General features: G+C 44.8%; 1 protein-coding gene across 7 annotated transcripts in view; it reads left to right on the top strand.

Annotated features, from left to right (window-relative positions):
- The window catches only part of Smim3 (small integral membrane protein 3), a 55199-nt gene extending 31555 nt beyond the window's left edge, over positions 1-23644 (top strand). For 2 of the 7 annotated variants that reach the window (XM_076912604.1, XM_034518694.2), the window contains one exon: positions 22360-23644. In XM_076912604.1, coding sequence (XP_076768719.1) covers positions 22360-22549 — 190 coding nt within the window. In that variant the 3' untranslated portion in view covers positions 22550-23644. Of the gene's footprint in view, positions 1-770; positions 853-6646; positions 6735-17801; positions 18707-22359 lie in introns of those variants that run through there. The other 5 variants (XM_076912605.1, XM_076912606.1, XM_034518695.2 and 2 more) reach the window with 5 other exon arrangements.
- Positions 23645-23900: the final 256 nt, after the last annotated feature.

Consider the following 23900-nt stretch of genomic DNA (forward strand, 5'->3'; position numbering starts at 1 on the left):
AGCAGTATGCCTGCTTCTTGCCATGCTGACTGTGGACTAACCCTCTGAAACAGTAAGCCAGCCCCCAATTAAAGGCTCTTTTGGATAAGAGTTGCCTAGGTCATGCTGCACCCTGTGGTACCCCAGCCCCCTAGCCTGGCCACACAGTCTGAATGACAGAATAACAGTCCTACTTGACGTTGATTGGTTTAGGCTTCCCGTGATCCAGGCATAAGCTGTGATCTCGGCTTTTACACATATTCTTTTTCATTTAGTCTCTACCGTGATCCCATTAGGGAAGGACCATCATTCCTTCCATTTAACAGTCGAGCAAACTGAGCTCTGGATAAAATAAGTCATCCACAGTCTCACAGGAAATGGCCCCGTGTAGTGTGATACTGATACCAGACAGTCTGGCCTCAGCATCTGGCCTACAAATTTCTCCAAATCCTGTAGAAACAGGGATCAACTATTGCATTAGCTGCGGGATGGCGTGGGAGAAGTTAAGTGAGAATTCATTGGCACGTATTCTTGTGGATCACTAGGGACTCTCAGCCCCTTAAAGTTCTTTCTGGAGGTAGAAGGTGAACTTCAAGAAAGACCAGGATATTCAAGGCTAAGTGCAGAGCCGCCTAAAGGGTAAACAGATCAGAGTTAGAACCGCCTGCATTTTAGATAAAGGCAAGCCTGACTTAAACTGTATATTTACAGTTTTGGTTATAGATAGATATAACGTCATTATCCATTGATTTGGATTCTGATTGGTTGACTGGATATGACCCACTATACAGGATCAAGGAAAGGGAGCAGCAGAGGGAGGAGGAGGAGAGAGAGAAAAAACTGTACTTCCTGAATTAGTTTGAGTCAACAACGGTAAGTGTCCGGCATGTGTTGCTATTTCTGCCCCCTGCACCAGGCAGACACGGCTAATCAGCCTGTTGTACTTCACCTTCTTGGGGGTCCCAAATCCTTAACTTCCTTCTTGGTCTCCTAGACGTCATTTAATGGCTCTAGCTCCTTGTATTGATCATCCTGAGATTAGATTAATTTGCTTCATATGATTATTTCCTGTGGCATCCATATTCTATTCTTTATTTCACTCTTTTCTGCATTTTTATTAATGATCTTCAACCGTAGAGCATCCTGGAACAGGGGATGGGGCGGAGCTGTGTATAGAGCATCCCAGGGATGGGGTGGAGCTGTGTGTAGAGCATGGGGGCGGGGAAGGGATGGGGCGGAGCTATGCGGGTGGCCGAACCGCAGCAGCGTGCACTGCCAATTTCCGAGAGCAGGCCAGACCCTCAGAATTTATCTTGTCTTTTGTTTCTAGTTTTTGACTGATAGCAGAACTGAAGTACAATCAGAAAGAGGAATTTGCTTAGGATCTAATCGTGCACCATTAATCATTTGCCATATTTAGGGCTGGGGAGAGAGCTCCCAGGGAAGCATTTCTCATGCAAGAATGAGGGTTTGAGTTTGATTCCCAGAGTCCATGCGGAAAAGGGCGGCAGGGTGGCACGCGCTTACAATTTCAGCACTGGGGAGGTGGAGACGGGTGGATCCTTGAGGTTTGCTGGCATGTGTACACATTCTCCTGCACGGTTACAAACCTGTGTACATGCATACAACATTAAAAATAAAATAGAACACAGGGCTGGCCAGATGGCTCAGCTGGTAAAGGCACTTGCCTTGCATGCCTGATGACCTGAGTTTGATTCTAGGAACCCATGGTGGAAGGAGAGGCCTGAGTCCCCCTAAGCTGCTTATTATCCATACATGTGTGATATACTGTGGCGTGCACAGTCCCTCCCTCCTCTAACAATGAATAAAAATGTAAAGAATAAGTAAAAGACAACAAAAACGACGACGACGACGACGACGACGACAACAACAACAACAAAACCCGACCAAACAAATCAAAAACCCAAATCCTTCAAATCCAGTTCATGAGACTTAAATCTGGCAGCTTCGGACACTTTAATTCAGTTCCATAGGCCAGCATCTGCTTGGGTGCCATGAGAGTAAAGTCAGACGCCATCGGGTGGTTGTTCTGGAGGCTCTAGGGTAGAAACATTTCCTTCCTTGAGTCACTGACAGAATTTACTTCCTTTGGTTGTGGGTCCGAGGTCACCATTTTCTTTTGAGCTGCTAACAGAGGGCCAGTTTCTGCTTCTGACAGGCACTGCAGCCTTTGGCTGTCAGCAGCCTTTCTCTTCGTTCAGACCAGCAGTGAATCAACAAGTCCCTTCTCACCCAGTGGTTCTCAACCTGTAGGTTGTGACCCTTTGGGGAGTTGATCGACCCTTTCGCTGGGGCCAGATATCCTGCATACCAGATGTTTACATTAAAAATCTGAACAGAAAATTACAGTTATGAAGTAGCAATAAAAATAATTTATGGTTGGGGGGGGTCTCCACAACAGGAGGAACCGTATTAAAGGGTCGCAGTATTAGGAAAATTGAGGACCACCCCTTTCCTAACCTTCCTTCCACTTGACTTTTAAAGGGTTCCTGTGATACATTGGGCCCACCTGGATATTCTAGGATACTCTCCCATATCAACGCCCTGCAGATGAACCACATCTGCAAACTCTCTTGCCTTTGTTCTCACGGCCCCACCCTGTGAGTCATGATTCCTTTTCAAGGGACCAAGACATTGAAATCTTTTGGGGGCCATTCATCTGCATGCCGTACATGTGGAACATTCTTTGGGAAAGTGGCTGGTTTAGTATTACACAGTGAGGCAGAGGCTTAGCACCCCCCACTCTGTGCTCTGCCTCTGTCACAGAGGCCTTGCATCCATGGAGATTCTCCTTCGTCAGCCTGCACACAGCAGTACTCAGGTCACTGGCAAGTAATGATGGATGGTCCCGCCTTAAAGAGGATGCTGTGGATTTAGCCCATGTTTTCTTTCCTGCTGGCTTGCTCTTGGTTTCTGAAGCTGTGATTGGCCGGTCAAATGCAGTCTACACTCAGTCTCAAAGGGCTCTGGCTGCTTTTCTGAAATAAATATCCTGTGTTTTTCCATTTTCTGGCCACAGAGGAGCAGAAACCCAAGCCTTGAGCAGGTCTGTAGTCTATTAGGAATTTTGGAGAAGTAAGGTCAGTTTGGGTGAGACAGGGACAGAGTGCCCCTTCAGGATCTTGGAATATTAGAGAAAGGTTTCTGATTTGATTCATGTCACACTTTTGATATTCTGTGTGCCTCATTCCTTCCTTCCTTTGGCTCATTTATTTGGAACGAATTTCCCTGGTGAAATGATTATGCCAGGCTGGCAAATGTTTGAGGCTAACTATTACACAATGGAAAGGGAGCTGCTAGTTCCAAGACTTACTAGGTGGCTGGGATGTCCTCATGCTGGACACGGTATGGGAAACTTCCCTTCTTTCACCAGCCTCCCTGTCCTTTTCCGGGAGCAGAGAAAGGCTCACACTGCGGGCACCATCCATCTGTGTCACCCTACTTTGTAAATTTGTGCACATCAGTCCAAGCCTGTTGACAGGAGGACATCCTACGGGACTTGATTCTAAAAGGCTGGCCAGTCCCCTGTTAGGTACAGGGTGGACTGGGAGAGAAAGGAGCCCCCACAATCCTTGGATGTTCAGCCCAGAAAATGATGGAATCAGAGGCTGAAGTTTATTTTGGAGATACGGTCCAACTTAGACGGCTAGTGAGACTTTTGCAGGAGTCAGGTTTCTTTTTGGATCTCTTCTGCTAATTGAGTTCCATGGTTTGGGCCCAAATGTGACACACCTAGTTTCCCACTCGATTCTCTCCTCAGTCTTACGTTATTGATCCCATGATGTACTGGGCACTGTGGTAGATGTTGATGATGTGGCAATAGACAAAACACAGAGCGTCCATTCTCACGGGCTTCCGTTTGAGGAGATCAAAGGGATAAGGCTTTAGCCTGTTAGGTATAAAAGCCAACAAAAGGGAGCCAACCAGTGCTGAACAAGCTGAGGTTAGATTGTGAAGCAGGCATTCAGGGTCTGGGAATGTGGAACAGTTGGTAGAGGGCTTGTCTACCATACAGAAGCCCTGGGTTCAATCTCCAGTACCACATAAACTAGGAATAGTGTGTCACATGTCTATAATCCTAGCACGCAGGAGGTGGAGGCTGAAGGATGACCTTGAAAAAGGCCAGTGAGTTTGAGACCAGGCTACTGGAGACCCTGTCCCACATATGCAAAATAGACCTGCTGAGATGGTCCAGCTCTTAAAGAAGCTTGTCCGGCAAGACTTGCAATCTGAGTTCAATCCCTGGAACCCATGTAAGGTGGAAGGAGAGAACAGACTCCACAAATTTGTTTCATCGATCTCTATGTGATTACGTGGGACATGTGTCCCATTATTGTGTGTTTGTATGTGTGCACCCACACAAACCAACCAACCAACCTCTCCAGAAATTGTGTGAAGAAAATACAATTATGAGAGAGAAGAAATAAAAACTAATATAAACGATGAGATAGAAGAATGGCTGGTGAGCGCCACTGGTATTTTAATAAGTACGAGTCTAGAAAAACTTGGGGACATTTCAGTAGATTGAACCAGGATTTAGCATTCTAAGAAGAGAGCAAGAAAGGCAGGCAAGGAGGATAAGTGGTGGGTCCCAGGCATTTGGTGTCCTAGGCTGAAGGTTGTGGTGATAACCTTTCTTCATAGTTGGCTTGCCTTCTCTATTTTAGACACTGCATCCTTCCTTGACACCCTCAACAGCTCTTTCTGAGAATAGAGCCTCAGAGAGCCGTTCTGTAAGAGGCATGGTACTGGTGAATCCTTGTAGTGTTCCCTGGTTCACTTTCTGTTTTGTTGGTTTCTTTTCTTCTGGAACAGCGTCTGTACACAGCCCTGGCTGTCCTGGAACTCACGATATAGACCAGATTAGTCCAAGTCTCACAGATCCACCTGCCTCTGCCTCCCAAGTGCTGGGATTAGAGGCGTGCACCACTGTGCCTGGCCACGGTTCATTTTCTGAAAGATATTTGGAGTCACATCTTCAGCCACTTGCAGGACCAGTGACTCAGACCTGTCCCCTCACTGCGGTGTCTGGTGGATAAGAAACAGCTGCCCCAAGTTCTGGCCGGGGAGCTGGGTGAGGACCACACCTGCAGGATGCCACCTGCCTCTATCTGCCCTTTTCTTGCTGTGGGATAATTAAGCTTGCCTGCGAGCAGGAAGTAATCTCTTTTATTGCCTCCTTCCTCAGCAAGGTCCTTGGTGGTAAAACCAGTTGGATAAACGCTGGCAACCTCCCAAAAGCTAACTCTTCCCTTCAGTTCAGACGTGAAGGGTCAGCTGCTTCAGTAGAAGGTCAAAGCTTGCGACAGACCATGGAAAGTTATCAAACTTATCACTGTGGTTGCCTCCTCTGGACTCAAATCAGGTTTAGACTGCCATTGCCCCTAGCTAGTGTTAGGGCTTCTGACCTCTTTGGAAAGAGTCTCCTGTCCCACCCCGCTTTCTGTTTTCTTTTGGTTAGGTCAATTCTGTGAAGCCCTAAAGCGCTTGCATTTGTCAGCTTTCTGTTACCACCACACCCAAGACAATCAACTTATAAAAAGAAAAGAATTGTTTTTGGCTTGTAGTTCTGGAGTTCAACAACATCAAGTCTCCAAGACATGTGGCATGTGGCATGTGGCATGTGGCATGTGGCATGTGGCATGTGGCATGTGGCATGTGGCATGTGACAGTGTGGTGGGGCCCCGAGCTGCTCGATTCTTGGAAGGTGGGAGACAGTTTGTTAGCATTCCTTCTAGGCTCCACCCCACAGTTACCTGACAACAGCCAGTTATACCTGGCTTACTATAAAAGAGGCTGTTCGCCCTCTCCTTGTTCTTACTCTCTAACACGCTTACTCTCTGCCCCTTCTCTCCCTGACCCTTTCTCCCCTTTCCCCCTCCCCCATCATGTGTCAGCCTCTCCTCTCCTCCTACCCCCTCCTCACTTCTCAACTCCCCTCCCTATGCGCTAAATCAACTCTATTTCATACTATATCTGTCGTATGGCTGGTACCTCAGGGGGAAGGGATGCCTCAGCATGGGCCTGCAGAGGCATCCCCTTCCATCTCACCAATCCGCCCTCTACCAAACATATCCTGGCTCTTTCTTTCTTTTTTATAAAACACAACACATTTTAATAAAGGGAGTAGAGAATGGGTCTGGGGACTCTGTCCCCTCAGGGACACTCTTTCAAGGATCAGAAGACCTCTCACTGAGTCCCACCTCTTAATGTTTCCACCACATCTCCATAGCACCTGGGCATTTTAGGTTCCACAACAGTAGTGGTTTATGCTTGCTCGATCATTTAGTTTCCACAATACCACAATGAAGGCATTAGTGTTGTGTCATCCTCCTTCTGCAAGTGGAACAGCTGCCGAGAGAGCAAAAGCTATCTTATTTATCCATGTGTCTAATCCTACGCCTCGGTCTCCAGTATTAGTCATGGTGCCATCAGTAGTTATCCAATTAGGTTGACTGGCTAACTGTATCCGTTTCATACTTGGACCAGAGAAATAGGTCAGTTTATTGACTGTGATGGTTGATGTTAAAAAAAAAAAATCATTAGTTTGCACCGTCATCTGTCTTAGTTGGCTTTATAGTGATATAACAAAAATATTCCAGGCTGCTTTGGTTGAAAAAGAAGTTTATTTGCTTTACTGTTCTAGGGGTTTGAGAACGTGACACAACTCATGGTAAAGAAGAAAGGGCGATGTGTGAACCAACATGCTAGCAAGTATGTGGCATGTGACCTTGGTATGTAATAACCTGTTTTCATGGTAACGAACCCACTCTGTGAGACTGGTCTAATCACTCCAAGGCGGTGTCCCCTGACCTATAACCTGCCACCAGACAGCACCTCCTCTCAGTGATGTTCCACTGTTCCACCTCAGAGGCAGACTAGGTCCAAGCAGCGGCACCATCTTGTCATCCCTGTTCATGAAGTAGAAGTTCTTTGCAGGTCTGGGATGCTAACAGAGTTTAGCTGAGGAGGGGAGGGTGTTTGCTTAGGCTAATGGTTCTTCACGGGCAGGAATTTCCAATCATGATAAGAATTAATATTTGCAGAGCGTTTACTCTGTGAGAAGAGTGCTATGTGCTGTGTGCGATTATCTCAGATAAATTCTCTTAATCCCGAGGCAGATTACTTTCCCCCCATATTTGGTTTTGTTTTCAGCTGAGTAAACAGGAGATGAGGAAGTTCAATTAGCTTACTTAAGGTTGCTCAGCCAGAAAGTGCTGGGCCCACATTTCAGCACAAGCTGCCTGGCCGCAGAGTCTGGGTTTTCAGCACCCCTCTGCAGTCTCAGAGTGGAGCAAAGGGTCCTACATTCCCTTTGGCTTTTAAAGTACTCCCTGCTCTTGGAAGGGTTCCCATAGCTTCATCTAAACAGAAGATCTTCCGGCTTTGTTGAGTTCCAAGTGTTTATTCAGTGTCTACTGAGGAGAGGGGATGTTCTGTGTCAGAGAAGCTATGCTAGGCCAGAGCTGAAACCCAGGCAAGTTGTCTGCTGTTCTCCTCCTAGTGCCCTGTCTGTACTCACAGGCTCTGTCCCTCTCTCCCCGTGCCCTTGGAAGAATCTCTTGCTCTAAGCACAGTTCTCTTGTCTCTCTTCTCTTCTCTGATGCTCTTGTTCTCAGTGAAGAATAAGTAACTTTAGTAGATTTGATTTGGGCCCGAAGCCAAAGGGCTGAGCCCAGTAAGGAACTGCAAACACCAGGGATTCTCTTGTGGGTTTTTTGGTTTTTTTTTTTTTTTTTTTTTTGGTGTATGCATATTTGATCCTTGTAAGCCACCTTCCTTCGTGTCTGTGACATTGCTGGGACTCTGTGCCTTAGGCAGCTTGCCTCAGCCAACTTCCAGGGGCTTTTACACAGCTGAAAAGTGAGGTTAAGAAACCTGACGGATATGTCTGCATCACAGTGCCTGCATCTACAGGGAACACGAGGAGGGGATATTGTAAGAGGCAGAATTCTAGGAAGTCTGCTATGTGTGAAACAGGTTGTCTTAGTCATTGTGTTCTATTGCTGTGAAGAGACACCATGACCAAGGCAACTTATAAAAGGAAGCATTTAATTGGGGCCTTGCTTACAGAGTAAGCAGGTTCAGAGAGTAAGTTCATGGTCATTGTGGAGAGTGGGATGGCAGACAGGCAGGGTGGGTGCTGGAGCAGTAGCTGAGATCTTATCTGCAAGATGGAGGCAGCCAGAATGAGACTGGGCCTGGCACAGGCTTTTGAAACTTCAGAGCCCACCTCCAGTGACAAACCTTCTACAAAAAGGTCACACCTCCTAATCCTTCCTCAGCAGGCCACACAGGGAAGTAGATATTCAAATATATTAGGGGATAGCCTCATTCCAGCCACTACAGTCTTCATGGTTACACAATTACACGGAGGTGGTGGTAGCAATGCATGCCTTTAATACCAGCACTTGGGAGGCAGACACAGTTGCATCTTCTTGAGTTCGAGGCCAGCCTGGTCTAAGAGCTAGTTGGAGGACAGCTGGAGCTACATAAAGAAGGGCTACATTAAAAAAAAAAAGCTGCACAATCAAGAACAGATCAATGCTAATATTAATGGACATGTTATGTGGAAGGCAGAAAAGTTTGAGGGGTCCCACCTCTAGGGAAAGAGCTACAGGCAACTCTTTACTATTGGGAGTAGGAGAATTTGCCTCTCCTAGGGATGAGTCCGTTATTGCTTGTCCAAGGCAGAGTGGTCAGCCTTGGAACCAACAACAAAAACAGACTCAATAGGTTGCATTTAGGTATATTTGTGTGTGTGTATTATACACATATATGTATGTAACAATAATACTTAAAGATATAGCAATGATAATGAAAGAAAAAGGCTGTCAACTTGAAAGTGAGGGACATAGGAGGGACTCAAGGGCGTGTAGCTAGCTGGAAGGGGCTGTGTGGAAGAAAACAAAGGGGGAAGTAAGGTAATCCTATTTTAGTTAAACATGTTTAAAAAAAACAAAAACAAAACAAAAACAGAGAACTGTGCAGGTCATGGTGCCGTACAGCCTTCGTCTGAGCACTCGGGAGGCAGACAGGCCAGCCTGGGAAAACAAAGTAGTCTGGCTGTCTTTCCTTGTTTATCTCGTCTCAGCAGCCTCTGCTCTTGAGGTTCCCCAGCTCCCATCTTAAAAAAGATGGCAGAGGGCCAGGTAACACACACCTATAATCCCAGTACTCTGGAGGCAGAGGCAGGCAGATCTCTGCGAGTTTGAGGTCAGCCTGGTCTACAGAGTGAGTTCCAGGACAACCAGGGCTACACAGAACAACCCTGTCTTGAAAAAAACAAAACAAAACAAAACAGGACAAGAGAGGGAGAAGGAAAGCGGAAGGGAGAGAGCAATCACGAGCATACAGAAGTTCAAAACACACCACTGGAAACTGGGAGACCAGAGTTGTCTCAATTCCCAATAACTTGTGTGTGACTGGGGCAAGTCATTTCCTTTATTTTTAAATTATCTACTTTTATTTTTAATGGTTTATTTTTATTTTATGTGCATTAGTGCTTTGCTTGCTTGCTTGTGTGTGTGTGTGTGTGTGTGTGTGTGTGTGTGTCTTGGATCCCCTGGAGCTGGAGTTACAGGCAGTTGTGAGCTGCCATGTAGGTGCTGGGAATTGAACTGTTTCCCTGAAAGAGTAGCCAGTGCTCTGAAAACTGAGCCATCTTTCCAGCACCCTTCCCCCCACCCTCTTTTTTGGTACAGTTTCTCTGTGTAGTCTTAGCTATCCTGGAACTCACTGTGCAGACGCCACTGGCCTTGAACTCAGAGTTCTGTATACATCTGTCTATTGAGTGCTGGAATGAAGGCCTGGGCGATCACACCTAGTTTTGTTTGTTTGTTATGTTTTGTTTTTTTGTTGTTGCTTTTGTTTTTGAGACTGTGTGTTGCTATTGTAGCCCTGGCTATTCTGGAACTGGAACTTGCTATACAGACTCGGCTGGCTTGGACTTTTGGTAATCTTTCTCCTTCCGGAGTGCTGGGATTACACCAGGTTTGTCATTTCTTTGGCCATCATTCGCCCTGTGCGAAATGGATGGTAGGTTACATGTTTTACACTGTGTGCTTTCTAAAGTCTGCACACATATCTTGAACCCATTCATTTCACCTCTAGAGAGCAATCAGGCGGATGTGGTATTACCATATTGGTTTTCTATTGGTTTATAACATTATTACAAGCTTGGTGTTGAAAAGTAACAAGATTATTATCTCAGTTTCAATAGGTTAGGACTCCAAGTTGTCTTAGGTGGCCTTGCACTAGAGAAATTCATGGTGCCTTACTGCAGAGTAATCCTGAATCTGGTAACAGTCTTTCTACTCTTTCTGTGCTCTTTCCTGAGCTTAGGCGTAGGGGACACTCTGTAGGTAAGTGGAGGCTGGGGACACTGTGGTCACCTAGTCTCTTCCTTTTAGCCAGCTGTGGATCTCTGTCATACTCTCCTTTTGCAGAAAGCAGCTTCTTTGATGAGGGTGTGAGTCAGACTTATCTGTGTGTATAAGGATTAGTATTTAGATTACAGGCAGACCTTACATTGGTTTAGGAAAATGGCAGAGTTGTTGGTCAGGGGAATCCAGTAGACTCTGAAAACAATACAGGCTACTGCTATTGCCCTTGATTGTCTCGCTGAACTTGAAGATAAGACCCTGTTACTGAAGTCCACATGCTTTGGACACAGGACTTGGAGGAATTGATCTGTACTGACCTGGAAGTTCTTTTTCCCGAGGACTAGCTCTCATAGGACCTAAAGGTGCTATGCAAGCTGTCAAGAGAGAAAAGCAGTTAATAATCCTACCTAGCTATCAATTCCATGTACCATAACAATGACTGGCATGGCACAATATCCCCAAGGGGAGGGGGGAGGTGTGTGCTGGAGAGAAGGCTTGGCAGTCAAGCATTCTTGATGCTCTTCCAGGGGACCTGAATTTTGCTCCCAGAACCTCCAAGATGTGATATTCTCTTTTGGTCACTGTGGGCACCTGGCATGCTCATACATACATAGAAAATTAAATGAATCTTTAAAAGAAGATACTCCCAGAGATGCAGTAGTGGCACCTTTATCTTGGGGGTAACCAACAGGTTCTAACTGGACTTTAGAACCACTCTATAGGAAGCAATTCATGCCTTGCACTGTAAACTTAGCCAGCTGTCCATGGCTGGCGAGGTCATTGACCCTAGAGGAGAGCCTCCATTTTCCTAAACCTTCTTTTTAAAGGGCTTTCTAATGACTGTATTAGGCTCACCAGGATATCTTATTAACCCTGAGTCCTCAAGAACCTTAGTTAAATGAGAATGAATAACCTTCTAGGTTTACCTATTTATTGTCTTCATTAACTTTATTTGCATCTGGGACAAGAGCCAAAGGGCTGAAATAGCAAGGACAGAATTGCACACATCAGTGATGCTGATGGGACCTTAGGTCACATTGCTGCGTAATTGGGATACAATTAGCAGATAGAATTCATGGAGATCAACTTAGAATTCTCTATGGGACGATTACCTTGTAGCAACATCTTATTTATAGTTGTATATATTGTGTTTTCTTGTATTCTAATGTAATTATTCAGTTATTGTCCCTCTCCTTCTTCCTGCCTTTTCCCCTTGCTTCTTCCCTCTTCCTTCCAGTCTCCTCCCCTTTCTTTGTGTGCTAGGGATGGAACCTAGGCTGCATGCATGCCAAGCAGACACTATGCAGCTGAACAGTACCTTATTTTCCTGTTTGAACTAATATATTATAGAAAGTCGTTAACTTAAGACATCTGTATCCATAGTTATTTAAGAATTCCTTTGTTTTGTCATTGATTGAGAGAGTTGTGTTGTAACTTCCCATTCTATGAATTTATCCTTAAGGAATTTGCCATCCTGATTTTTGCCTGGAAGTCTGCTCTTTGATTTTCTAACACTGTTTGGGAAAGAGAAAAACAAAGTTCTTTCTGCCCTCCCCCTCAAATACTTTTATTATTTTTTTAATGGCTATCCGAAGATGACATTTATCTTTGATTAAAGCCATATCTAACACCATTTTTCTTGTTTTCTTTTCGAGACAGTGTCAGAAAATCAAAGTGCATTACTTTGGTTTCTTTTGCTGTTCGTTATTGCTGTTGAATATTTTATTTATGTATCTTTGTCTGGAAATATCCTGCTTCACCGTAATTCTTAGGAGTTATTTTTTTTTTCACCTATTTAAAGACTCATTCTGTTTTTAAGTATTGTTCTTTCTGTGACAAAGTCACAGTCAGTTGTTTCTCATTTGAAGAAAACTCTTTTTAAAAATTTCATCAGCTTCTTTATAATGCACCTCATTTTACTTATCTTCCTGGGATCTCTAGGGCTTTACTGTATGAACTGATACACTGAATTGGAGAATAGAGAACTCTCTAATCTGTAGTTGGCTAAGTTTACAGTATCAGGCATAAATTCCATTCTATTGAGTGGTTTTTAAGTCCAATTAGACACTGTTGGTTACCCCAAAGATAAAGGTGCCACTATTACATCACTGGGGGTATCCCATAGTAAAATCTAACTTTAGTTTGAGGGGATCTAATGTCCTCTTCTGGGCTCCACAGACGCCAGGCACAATCGTGGTACATAGATAGACCATCAAAAGTATATTTTTAAATGCTGTCTCTGAGATAATACATTTGGCTACTGTGATTCTTTTACCTCAAGAAGTATGGATGAGTGAGGTTTCCCTTCAGACTTCTCAAACACACAATTGTAAAACTTGTACTCATGTAACAAATTGTATTTGTTAAAAAAAAATACTGTGGCAAGTTTATATAGTGTTTGTATTGGCTTAGTGAATGCAAACATTGAGTTCTATCCAGGCTTGGCCCATACATTAACAAAAGTTTCCCAAAATTCTACACGGGATATATTCGTTTACTGCGGTGGAAACCAGAGAGGTTAACCAGGCAGGGATCTTAGAACTCAGAAGTATGAAGGAGGACTTTGCTAAGGCACCTAAAAGTTTTACTGTTAGCCTTTCTCCAGTCCTTCCCCAGAAAGACCTATAGCCTTTTACAAGGTAACTGTACACTGGGGAAAAAGAAATAATCTGGGGTCTATTGAATCTTGGTTCAGAATTAACAGTGATTCCAGGAGACCCCAGGAAGCATTGTGTGGCCTTCCAGTTAAAGTAGGGGCTTATGGAAGTCAGATGATTAATGGAGTTTTGGCTGATGTCTGACTCACAGTAGGTCCAGTGGGTCCCTAGACTCATCCTACGGTTGTTTTCCTTGTTCCAGAGTGTGCAAGTAGGATAAATATACTTAGAAGTTAGCAGAGTCCCCACATTGGTCCCCACTCCTGTCCTCTGCACTATACTAAAGCTACTTCCAGAATCCATACAGCCCAGCGAACAAGCCAGTGCAAGCCGGTCTAGGTCAGTCCCAGCTCTCTCTTCCCAGTGCAGGGTAGATTCTTACTGTTTTTGACCAAACGCCTTCTCTAAGAGATGTACAGCCTAAAACCATCAAGAGTTCCAGTTCTGATGAGTAAACAACCTTTTCTAAATACAACTAGAGAGGCAGGGAGGAATCAGCTCAGATGAACAAAAGAAGGAGTTACCCGGAGCTTGGCATTAGGGTCTGCATTTTCCCTCATGGAAAGTGGAGAGAGAGAAGTGCTTCAGGCAGAGTGGGAGGGGAAGGGAGCAGGGAGCCAGAGCAGAGCCAAGACTGCCTAGACAGACAGGGGCCAGGGCCTCCGGACTGGAACCTGAGCCCTTGGGGCCGAGAGCGAGCTGGAAGTCCGGCAAGCCTCCCAGAGACCGTGGCCTCTGTGAATTAGCATAGTCCCTAGAATCAAATTCCTGCTAATCAGGATTTCAAGCATCTCCAGGAAACTGGCCCAAACAAATGCATCTTCTTGGGGGCTAGAGCATCACACATGGTAAGCTTAAATATCCAGCATAAAACCAAAATGGCCAGAAAGGCAAAAGAGACAGTACAGCAAGAACAAAGCTAGCACCACAACAGAAAACAGGCAGCTGTTTCAGGCATGGCAGCATGCCTGTCAGCCAGCACTTGGGAGACAAAGGCGGGTATTCAAGAACGGTTTTGCCTGCCTGCACTCCAGGCGGGCCTGGGCTCTACGAAACGCACTAACAATACTCTCTACTATGTGTTTTAAAATTCAAGATTGTAAGTGTGCCAGAGAACATGAAAGAGAAAGAGCACACTAGATTTTCTTATAGAACCAAATCAAAATACTGGAACCACATTGTTAGGAGTGAAAATCCAATATATGGGCTTAGCAGCAAACTGGACACAGGTGCAGAGGTGACTGAAAGAGTGAACGTGCGCCCAAACCAGTTCAGGCTAGATCAGCCCTTCTGTGTTCTTACTTAGGTGTACTGGGAATATGTTTAGATGCAAATTGTCCCAATTGGATGGTTGTTAAAGAAAAGAGAATCACACTCCGCCGTCCATTGTGTGTGTAGCTTGATGCAGGTAGGAATCCGAGGTTGAAAACGGGTTGCCAGGTACATCATTGAAGGTGTGTGTGCACAGTGAGTGTAGGTAGGGGTCTCGGGCTACCAGGTACGTTATCAGAAGAGGGGTGGTGTTCAGAGTCCCAATCAGCACTGAATCCCATGCTTACCTTCTGGGTTTCTGAAACATCGTATCCTAGACTGACTTTGAATTTCTAATCCTCCATCCAGCCTCTGTCTCCAGAGTGCTGGCATGGCAGGTGTGTGCCGCTATGCCTGGCCGGTTCATGCCATTTCTTGAGTGCCCAGCTCTGGAATGCATGTTGAAGTTTATTGTTCACTAGTGAGGTAAATCAAGTTTGCTAGTTCAAAAATGACAGCAGTTGAGACTGACTGCTGTTTACTGCATGTAGTCATAGAAACTTCATATTTATTTATCAGTTGTAGGATTACACTTGTGACGTCAATGGTTTGGGCTGAATCCCAACGAGAGCCATTCATCACAAATTGCATGCTGTTTGTCTGCGAAGTGGGTGATAAGGAGATTGATCTATTGCTATTCATTAGATGTGCCAAGATACACATTTTTATGTAGTCATAAGGAACCAGTGCACCCAGATGTTAAAGTGAGGTCAGACAGAAGCCAGCCACAGAGGCTGAGGGCCTGCTTTTCTTCAAGTTTTTCTAGCATGCAATTAAAGACACTGAACATGATCTGTTTAGCTCTTTTCCAGGGGACAAACATTTTCTTTCATCTTATTTAGAGTCTGTTACCTGGGGAGAAACAGGCTGCTGAAGGACCCCACACTCAAGGACAGAGAAGACTGAAATGTACCCAGAGGCTCAGGAAGAACATGGCAGGGGTTTTATTAGAAGGGGAAAAACTTTAATTTTTTTTGTTTTTGTTTTTTTGAGACAGGGTTTCTCTGTGTAGTCCTGGCTGTCCTGGAACTCACTCTGTAGACCAGGCTGGCCTTGAACTCAGAAATTCACCTGCCTCTGCCTCCCAAGTGCTGGGATTAAAGGCATGTGCCACCACTGCCTGGCAAAACTTTAATTTTAGATCATGTCAGTTTTGTGTTTTGTTTTAGTGTTACTCTTAATTTATACTGTGCCTATGAGGGGAATGGAAACCTTCGGTGTTCAGAGTCTCCTGTTGATTCAACCCTGCAGTGGAGGAGGGACAGGAACTCAAGTTGCCCATCCTTTTTTCTGTCTTTTACTGAAGTGTTTTCTCTGATCTGTTTCCACACTCCAGTTTTCCTTTTGTTCTGTTACTTTGTTTTTGTTTTGAGATAGTGTTTCATGTAATCCAGGCCGGCTTTTAGTCTTTTAGTTTGTTGTTGTGTAGGATGACCTGGAACTTCTGACCCTCCCATCTCCACCTCCTTAGTGTTTGGTTACAGGCAGTCTCCTCTGTGCCCAGTTTATGCAGTGCTGGGATCAAATAGTGCTTTGTTCATTCAAGATAAGCACTTCAGCTAAGCCTTGTCCCCAGCCCACACTTTGAGATTTAAAAACAGTCTCATTTGTGCTAGGGAGACGGTTCATTGGTTAAAGCACTTGCCACAAAAGCCTGAGGGTCTGGGTTCATATCCCTAGCACCCAGGTTAAAAAAAGTTGTTTGTGGCATTTCGTGCCTTTAATCCCAGAGCCAGGAGGTGGATACAGGAGGAGCTGGGAGGTTGCTGGCCAGACAGTCTAGTTAAAATTGTGAGCTCCAGTTTTAGTGAGAGAACTTGTTTTAAGAAAAAAATAATGCAGAGAGAGAGAGAGAGACAGAGGAGGGCATAGGACATGGCCTCTTGTCTCTAAATGCACACGTGGTGGCTCATGCACACTGCCCCCACATACACATGTATGTGTGTCCATGTACTTGCATATACACAAAACCCGGAATTTTCACTTACGCCAGAGTAGTACTGGTATGGTCTCGGATCCAGGATATCTATATCTATATCTATATCTATATCTATATCTATATCTATATCTATATCTATATCTAAATCTATATCTATATCTATATCTATCTTTTTTTTTCTTATTTTTGTACTTGCTTAGTTTTGGCAGGGGTATGGTTAAAGTGTGTGTTTGACTGAGTGTACAGTACCAGGCATGGATTTTCTTCCATGGAGTGGGCTTTAATGCTTACTTCAGAAGGGGTAGGAGGGAAAGTGCTGAAGACCTCCTATGTCTTACCCTCTGTGAAACAGGACTGGCTCCAGCTTTCATATTCCACGATTTCCTGTTGTGGATGAGCCCCAAAGCCTGCTTTACTGTAAGTGACAGGGTTTGCTTATGAAGAGTTAGCCAGGGAAGTTGTATTCCTGGCATTTGACGTTCCGGAGACTGTTTGATGTTAACGGGCTTACTGGAAGACTTCAGTGGGGTTCCTCTGGCTTAAGGCAGGCTGGCTGTTGATGCAATCAGGAGACCACAGAATGATTTCTTCCGCCCCCATGTGTCTTGAACAGTGTATGTCTCCTGTGACTCAGGCTTCTGAGACTCCATCTCTATGGCTGAGTCAAGCAGCCTATGCGTCTCCCTGCTCTGCAGGCCCCATTCTGACAGTCCTGGTGCTGGGCCCCTTGCCAGAGGCTGCCCCATCATCAAATCTGAGCAGTCTCTGACCTCAGAGCACCCAGGCACCAGTTCTCAAATCCTAGCTCTAGAAAAGGTCTGAGATCCTGGAGCCTGTTGAGTCCAGGGCCTCCCCATCCTGGCTGTGTATTCAGATCAGCTGGGTGACAGGGCCAGCTGTCCCCAGCCATTTTTGACTCTCTCAGTAAGTCAGGGTTAAGGCCCAGAAAACAGTGTTTTTGTTGTTGTATCCCACGGTCATTCTTACTGTCCGTAGTGTATAACATTTGGCAACTCCTGATCTAGTCTCATAGCTTGATTTTTATTTAATAATCATACATGTAGTTATCCTTTTCCAACCAGAAAGAACTTCCCCTCCAATTCTATTTTCCCTCTGTTCAGTCAAGATAAAGAGATTACAATACATGCTTATGTTCAGAAAATTCAAATGGCCTAATAGCACATAAAAACAAAAGCAAAAGCATCTTGTATTGCTGGTGAACTCTACCAAAAGGTGACCACTGTTAACCTTTTCTTTGGATGGATTACTCTAAAAATATTCTCCATGGCCATGTTCTTACTTCCTAACTACTCAGTGTACAAAATCTGAACAGACAAAACACTTAACACAATAAAATAAAAATGCAAATCTTAAAAGTATTTTGGGGTTTGTCAATGTCGGATTATTTCCTCCCTCCCCTTCCTTATCTCTCCATCCCCCTCCCCCTTCTCCCTCTCCCTCTTTCTCCCACCCCCCTCAGATAATGTCTCTGTGTAACTTAGGCCGGCCTCGAATTTGGGTTCCTTTCGTGTCGGTCTCGCTTCCAAGGGCTCCACTTCAAAACACCACAGCTGAATTAACTTTCTGCCTTCTGGATTTCTTGAAATGGAGATTAGATTAACACAGGGATCCTCGGAGGACACACCCAACCTAAATCTAAACCATAACGCATTCCTCATTCAATCTTGTTATTAATGGGCCCTCTAGTTGTAGCCATTGCTACGGCAGATAATGCAGAAGCTTGCCTGTACATCTATGTTGGGTACTGTACCAGTCCTGGGCATGCTGGGTAATACCTTAGAGTGCTAACAAGGGCCACTGAGTTAAAGGCATTAGGAATGAAAAGCTAGTGGTTAGGGAAGGGAAATTCAGGTGGGATGGTCTTCCCACTGTGCCTCACCCCTGCCCCTTTCTTGCCTAAACACTGACATTTCACCCCCAGCATTCCTCTGTCCGCTTTCACGTCACACGTGTTCTGTCAGCCTTGCCCTTAAAGCCTTGGTTTACCCCTTCCACAGGCTCCTTTCTTGTTCTCTACATATACTTACCTCCACATACGTGCAAATGTGTAAAAATTGGAAGCTAGGATCTTCATATTGAGAGAGTGTATGCTGAGAGAATACAGTGTCTTTCTGAGCCTTGGTTAACCCACTTAGTGTAATATCTCCTGGTTTCACATTTATTCCAGCACATGCCATAATTTTGTTTGTTTTGAAAACATTGAATGCAATTCCAATGTGTATATGTACTGTATAATTATTAACCTTTTATCAGATGATGGAGATTTAGGCTGGTTCCAGTTCCTTGTTATGAGTGTGGCACAGCAGCAAACATGGATGATGTGCAAGAATCTCTGTGGTTGGTTACAGAATCCTTTGTACATATGCCCTGGAGTGGTAGAGCTGGGTCATATGGTAGGTTTGTCTTTTTAAAAGATATTCTCTCCCTGTGTATCCCTGGCTGGCCTGGGATTCATTATGTAGATCAAGCTGGTCTCTATTTATTTATTTGCATTGTAATTCTTTAATTTGCCTCTTATCTGTCTGTCTGTCTATCTGTCTGTCTATCTATCTATCTATCTATCTATCCATCCATCTATCATAGAAGCCTTCAGGCTGATTTCCATGGTGGCCACACAAGTTTAGACTTTTACTATCAGTGAGTAAGGGACTCTCCCATACATACTCATCCTCCCAACATCCATATTCATTCTCTCTCTCTCTCTCTCTCTCTCTCTCTCCCTCTCCTCCTCTCCTCCTCTCCTCTCCTCTCTCTCTCTGTCTCTCTCTCCCTCTCCTCCTCTCCTCCTCTCCTCCTCTCCTCTCTCTCTCTCCTCCCTCTCCTCTCCTCCTCCCCTCCTCTCCTCCCCCCCTCCTCCTCCTCTCTCTCTCTCTGTCTCTCTCTGTCTCTCTCTGTCTCTCTCTGTCTCTCTCTGTCTCTCTGTCTCTCTGTCTCTCTCTCTCTCTCTCTCTCTCTCTCTCTCTCTCTCTCCATAATAGCTGTTCTAACTGGGATGAGAAGGCATCCCAAAGTAGAGATAGTTTGTCCTTCCCTGATGTGTATGAATATTTACCACTTAAAAATATTTATTGGCCATCGTATTTTCCCTTTAAGAACTCTGTCCAGTCCCACAGGCCATTTTTGACTTATCATGTGTTTTCTTCCTGTTTACTTTTTTCTTGAGTTCCTTATGTATTCTAGATATTAACCCTTTGTCAAATTGATGACTGGCATGGGTCTTCTCCCATTCTGTAGGCTGTCTCTCTCCTCAGTTCCCCACTGCAGGCGTCCCATGAGGTCTCATTTGTCAATTGTTGCCTTCCCGTCCTTATCATCAACATGGTTTGACAGAAATAGTATGCTTGGAATCTCTCAGACATTTAACTTGCTACATTGTATTTGGAAATAGTATTTTATGCAGCCATTTCTGATGATTGCCTTGATATCATTAGTACTGGACAAAAATTAATATAGACTAGAAGAAGAAGATGACGTTGTCTAGATATATCCAAACGTTGAAAAAGTCTCACAGGGGCTAGAGAGATGGCTCAGCAGTTGATAGCACATAGTGATCTTCCAGATGACCAGAGTTCGATTCCCTGAACCAACACCTCTGGCATCTGAGGACACCTGCACTCATAGGCACATACATACCTATACCCATGCACAGTGCTCAACTGGTACACGCATAATAACCTGTTAAGACAGAAATACTTATTAAATTGTTTGAGCTTAACTACTTAGTACATGGAAATGCAAGATACTTCTTTGGCCTGTGGTGCTTTGAAAAAAAAAAAAAAAAAAAAAAAGTAAAGAAATCCTACCAAGACACTAAGAACATTGTGAACCAAGTCTGAGAACAACTGGTTTGTATCCTTATCTGTCTGAATTCAATTAGTTTTTGGCAGGATCTTGCTAATGTAGCCCAGGCTATCCTGATCTTTTTTGCCTTATCTTCTCAAGCTCTGGTATTATACCGATGTTAAACTTTTTTTTTTTTTTTTTTAAGCTGAAAAGGATACCAAATGGACATTGGTTTAAGCAGAATCTAGAAATTATTGGCTTATATGTTTGTCATGTCTAGGGTTGCAGATGGCATCACACTTGGCAGGGTTCAGGTGCTCACTATCAAGTGATATCAGGTGATAACCACCAAGGCTCTACCTGTGTTTAACTCTAAGACAGATGCTCTACCTGTGAACAAGGCTGCCATGCCCTTTCCAGATATACAGCCTTTCAACGTAGCCATCCTGGCCCTTTCCCAAGAGCTTGGACATAAAAATACTGGAGAAGAATTTGGTAGACCAGTCTGGGTCACTTGCATATCCCCAAATGTGGCCATGGAGATTTGCTATGCCAACCCCTAAGTCAAATCTCTGTCCCTGTGTTTAGGTGGATGTCCCAACAACTCACAGGAGTAAGTTAAGTAGGCAGACTTTCTTTGGAAAAGAGGGAGTTGTTTTATCAGGAGAGCTGGGGAGCTGCCTCATTTGTTTGCCACAAACAAAAGGACCTGAGTCCAATCCCCAGTACCTGTGTAAAAGCTGGGTGTAGTGGTTCCTGCTTGTAATCCTAGGGCCAGGGAGCCAGAGGCAGGCAAGTCCCTGGAGCTTGCTAGCTGGCTTGCCAAGCTGAGTCTGCAAGCCCTAGGTTCCAATGAGAGACCCTGACCCAGAAACTGCACTGTGTACTGGTAGTTGGAGCTGGTTGGGGCTGGTCAGAATGATTACAGATGTGCAGTTGGCCATCTGTACTACAGTACTGGGTGTGCCAACTTTCTTGCTTGTGTTTCTCTATTACCACGTGTCTGTCAACAGTTTTCAGAAACAGAAATGGAAGTGCTGCTTTTCCTGCCCCGGGGATCCAGAGCATAGCACACCACTATGTTCTGTTGAGATGGAGGTTGTGAGGGGACCATCACAGTATACAAATCCTGGTGTCACCTGGGTGTTTCCAAACACTTTGTCTTCCTTAACCCTGTGGAACAAGAAGATGCCTTGAAAAGGGCCAGTATAGGGGCTTTCTTTTATACTTCTTGTCCAATAAAAAAATATGGCCATGTATTTAAAAAAAACACCCTAAGAGAGGATGCACCTAATCCTGCAGAGACTTGATGAGTCAGAGTTGGGGGATATGTGTGTGTGTGTGTGTGTGTGTGTGTGTGTGTGTCTAACCCTCTCAGAAGAGAAGAGGAAGGAGGGGGGAGGAGAGGGGACTATGTGGGGGGGGGGACTAGGAAGGGGGCAGTGATCAGGATGTAAAATGAATAAGTAAATGAATTAATGGAAAAAAAAAAAAACCCATCCCGAATCAAGATGGCTAACACCAGAGGAATGACACTCAGGGTTGTCCTATGTCCTTCGCACATAGAACATACGTGTTCATGTGCATTTGTACACATATGCTCCCTGCCCCGCCCCCACCCAAATAAGCGAAAACCAAAACCAGTGAATTATTGTTTTATAGATGAGGGAAACAGACTAGTAATTTAAACAGTAAGAATGAGTGTTCCATCCATCTGGGCTTACTTCCTAGGCCAAATTAGTGACATGTACATGACTTTGATTTCTGTTGTAAAATGGGAATAACTGGAGGTAAAGGCTAAGAAACAAAAAATGAACAGTTATTGGGATCCCTCCTCATTGGGTTGGTGGTTGATGTGAGGGCAGAATGAGTTAATGGACATACAGTGTCCTGCGTAAGGGACGGGAGAGGTGGCTCTGTGGTTAGGAGCACTTGCCGCTCTTGCAGGGGACACTGCACACAGGTCAGGCGGCTCATAACCAGTTATGACTCCAGCTGCAGGGGACCTGACAGCCCCTTTTGGTCTTCGCAGACACTCATATGAGCACACACACGCACACACACACACACACACACACACACACACACACACACACGTAATACAAATAAATATTTAAAAAGTGTTCTGCACATGCTTGGTAATAGAACGCCTCAGCAAATGATGCCATTATCATTACCACTAAGGAGCCCAGCAAGTCTGATTCCCAGGAGAGAGGTGGGAAGAGGGCACACAAAATTGACTTCTGTTTCCTGTCCATTCCAGGGCCAACATGGATGCTCTCAGCCAATCCCCTGTGGATGTCCCGCTTCCCAAGCACATCCTGGACATTTGGGCCATAGTCCTTATCATCCTGGCTACCATTGTCATCATGACCTCCTTGTTCCTGTGCCCGGCCACTGCAGTCATCATCTATCGAATGCGGACTCATCCAGTTCTCAACGGGGCTGTCTGAGACCCTTGAAGGCGGGATGGCGTGTGACAAGGGCAGGGGTCTCGTCCCTAGACAGTGGGGAGACCCGGGAGCTGGATTTGTGCTTTAGTTTTGATTCTGCGGTGTAGATGTGACCAAGGGACCTAACTCAAGCTCCTTAGCTTTCAGCTCTGGGTCATGACCCCTGCCTTCCTACCTCACAGGCTGCGAGAACCACGTGACAGTGTGTGTGTGTGTGTGGGGGGGGGTGGAGAGCTGTTTGTGAGCCGTGAAGCTACACAGACATTGTGCGATGAGAAACTTTGAAGAGCCAAAGACCCTTGAAGCCGCTGCTGGTAAAGGAGGTGAGGTAGACTGGGAAAGAGAAACTTTGGCCAGTGCACCTTAGCCGAACCAAGCAAAGTGGTGCACCCCATCCTCAGCAAATCAGAATGTTTTTTAAAGTGACACGCCTGTTATGGGAGTGGAGAGATGAGCATAAGTTTCAGAAAACTTATGCCGATCCCTGCTCCTGAAGGAGGGATTTGCCATTATGTACCAGTGCCCAAAAGTTGGCGAGATGGCCTGCTTTCTGCGTTGAGCCGCACATCTGTTAGCGCTGACTCTTAGCCATGTTGGAAATGCAGAGCGGCTGAGTTTTCTGCCCAGCATTTCAGCTACTTTGTGTGCCCCACAGTAGAGGATTTCCCTCTGTCCGAGCTTTGTTGCACTTAGCTTCAAGCTTTTGTTATTAATATTTTGCGGCACTGGAGATGGAACTTTGTTCTCCTCCATGCTGGGAGAGGATTCCACCACTGAGCTGCGGCCCCAGCCCTTCTAACCTCCACAGCTGTGTGAAGTACTTATTATTTTAAGAGCTTTCCCAGGACTTTTGAACCCGACTTAAAAACAACGAAGGTTATTTTAGATGTTATGATTTATATTTATAGAGAGATATTTCTAGACTATTAAAGTTCGCCCTTTGATACCGGAGTCAGGGACATCTTGGGATTTTTTTTTTTTTTTTTTTGTTATGTAAGAAGATAGCATGGATATTAGGATAATATTATGTCAAATGATGCTTACTCTGATCTTCGTTGATGTATGTATCATTTCCAATAAATGTCATACTGAGCATGTCTGAAGCTTTTCTTTGAAGAACACCTACTGAACTTTGAACTTAGATAAAAGGATTCAACTCAATTGTGTGTGTGTGTGCGCTTGCGTTTTCCAATTCTGGTATACTCCATTCAGGGCTTTGTTCATTCCAGGCAACCGCTATACCACAGAGCTCTGTGCCTTCCCTCAGACTGCAGTTGGCAGTCTTCTTTGGTTCTTTAGAAGGGTTTTTATGGTTGGGGTTAGGGTTTGGAAGATATGAAACAGGACTTAC

The sequence above is a fragment of the Arvicanthis niloticus genome, chromosome 14 (assembly GCF_011762505.2).
Source record: "Arvicanthis niloticus isolate mArvNil1 chromosome 14, mArvNil1.pat.X, whole genome shotgun sequence".
NCBI lineage: Eukaryota > Metazoa > Chordata > Mammalia > Rodentia > Muridae > Arvicanthis > Arvicanthis niloticus.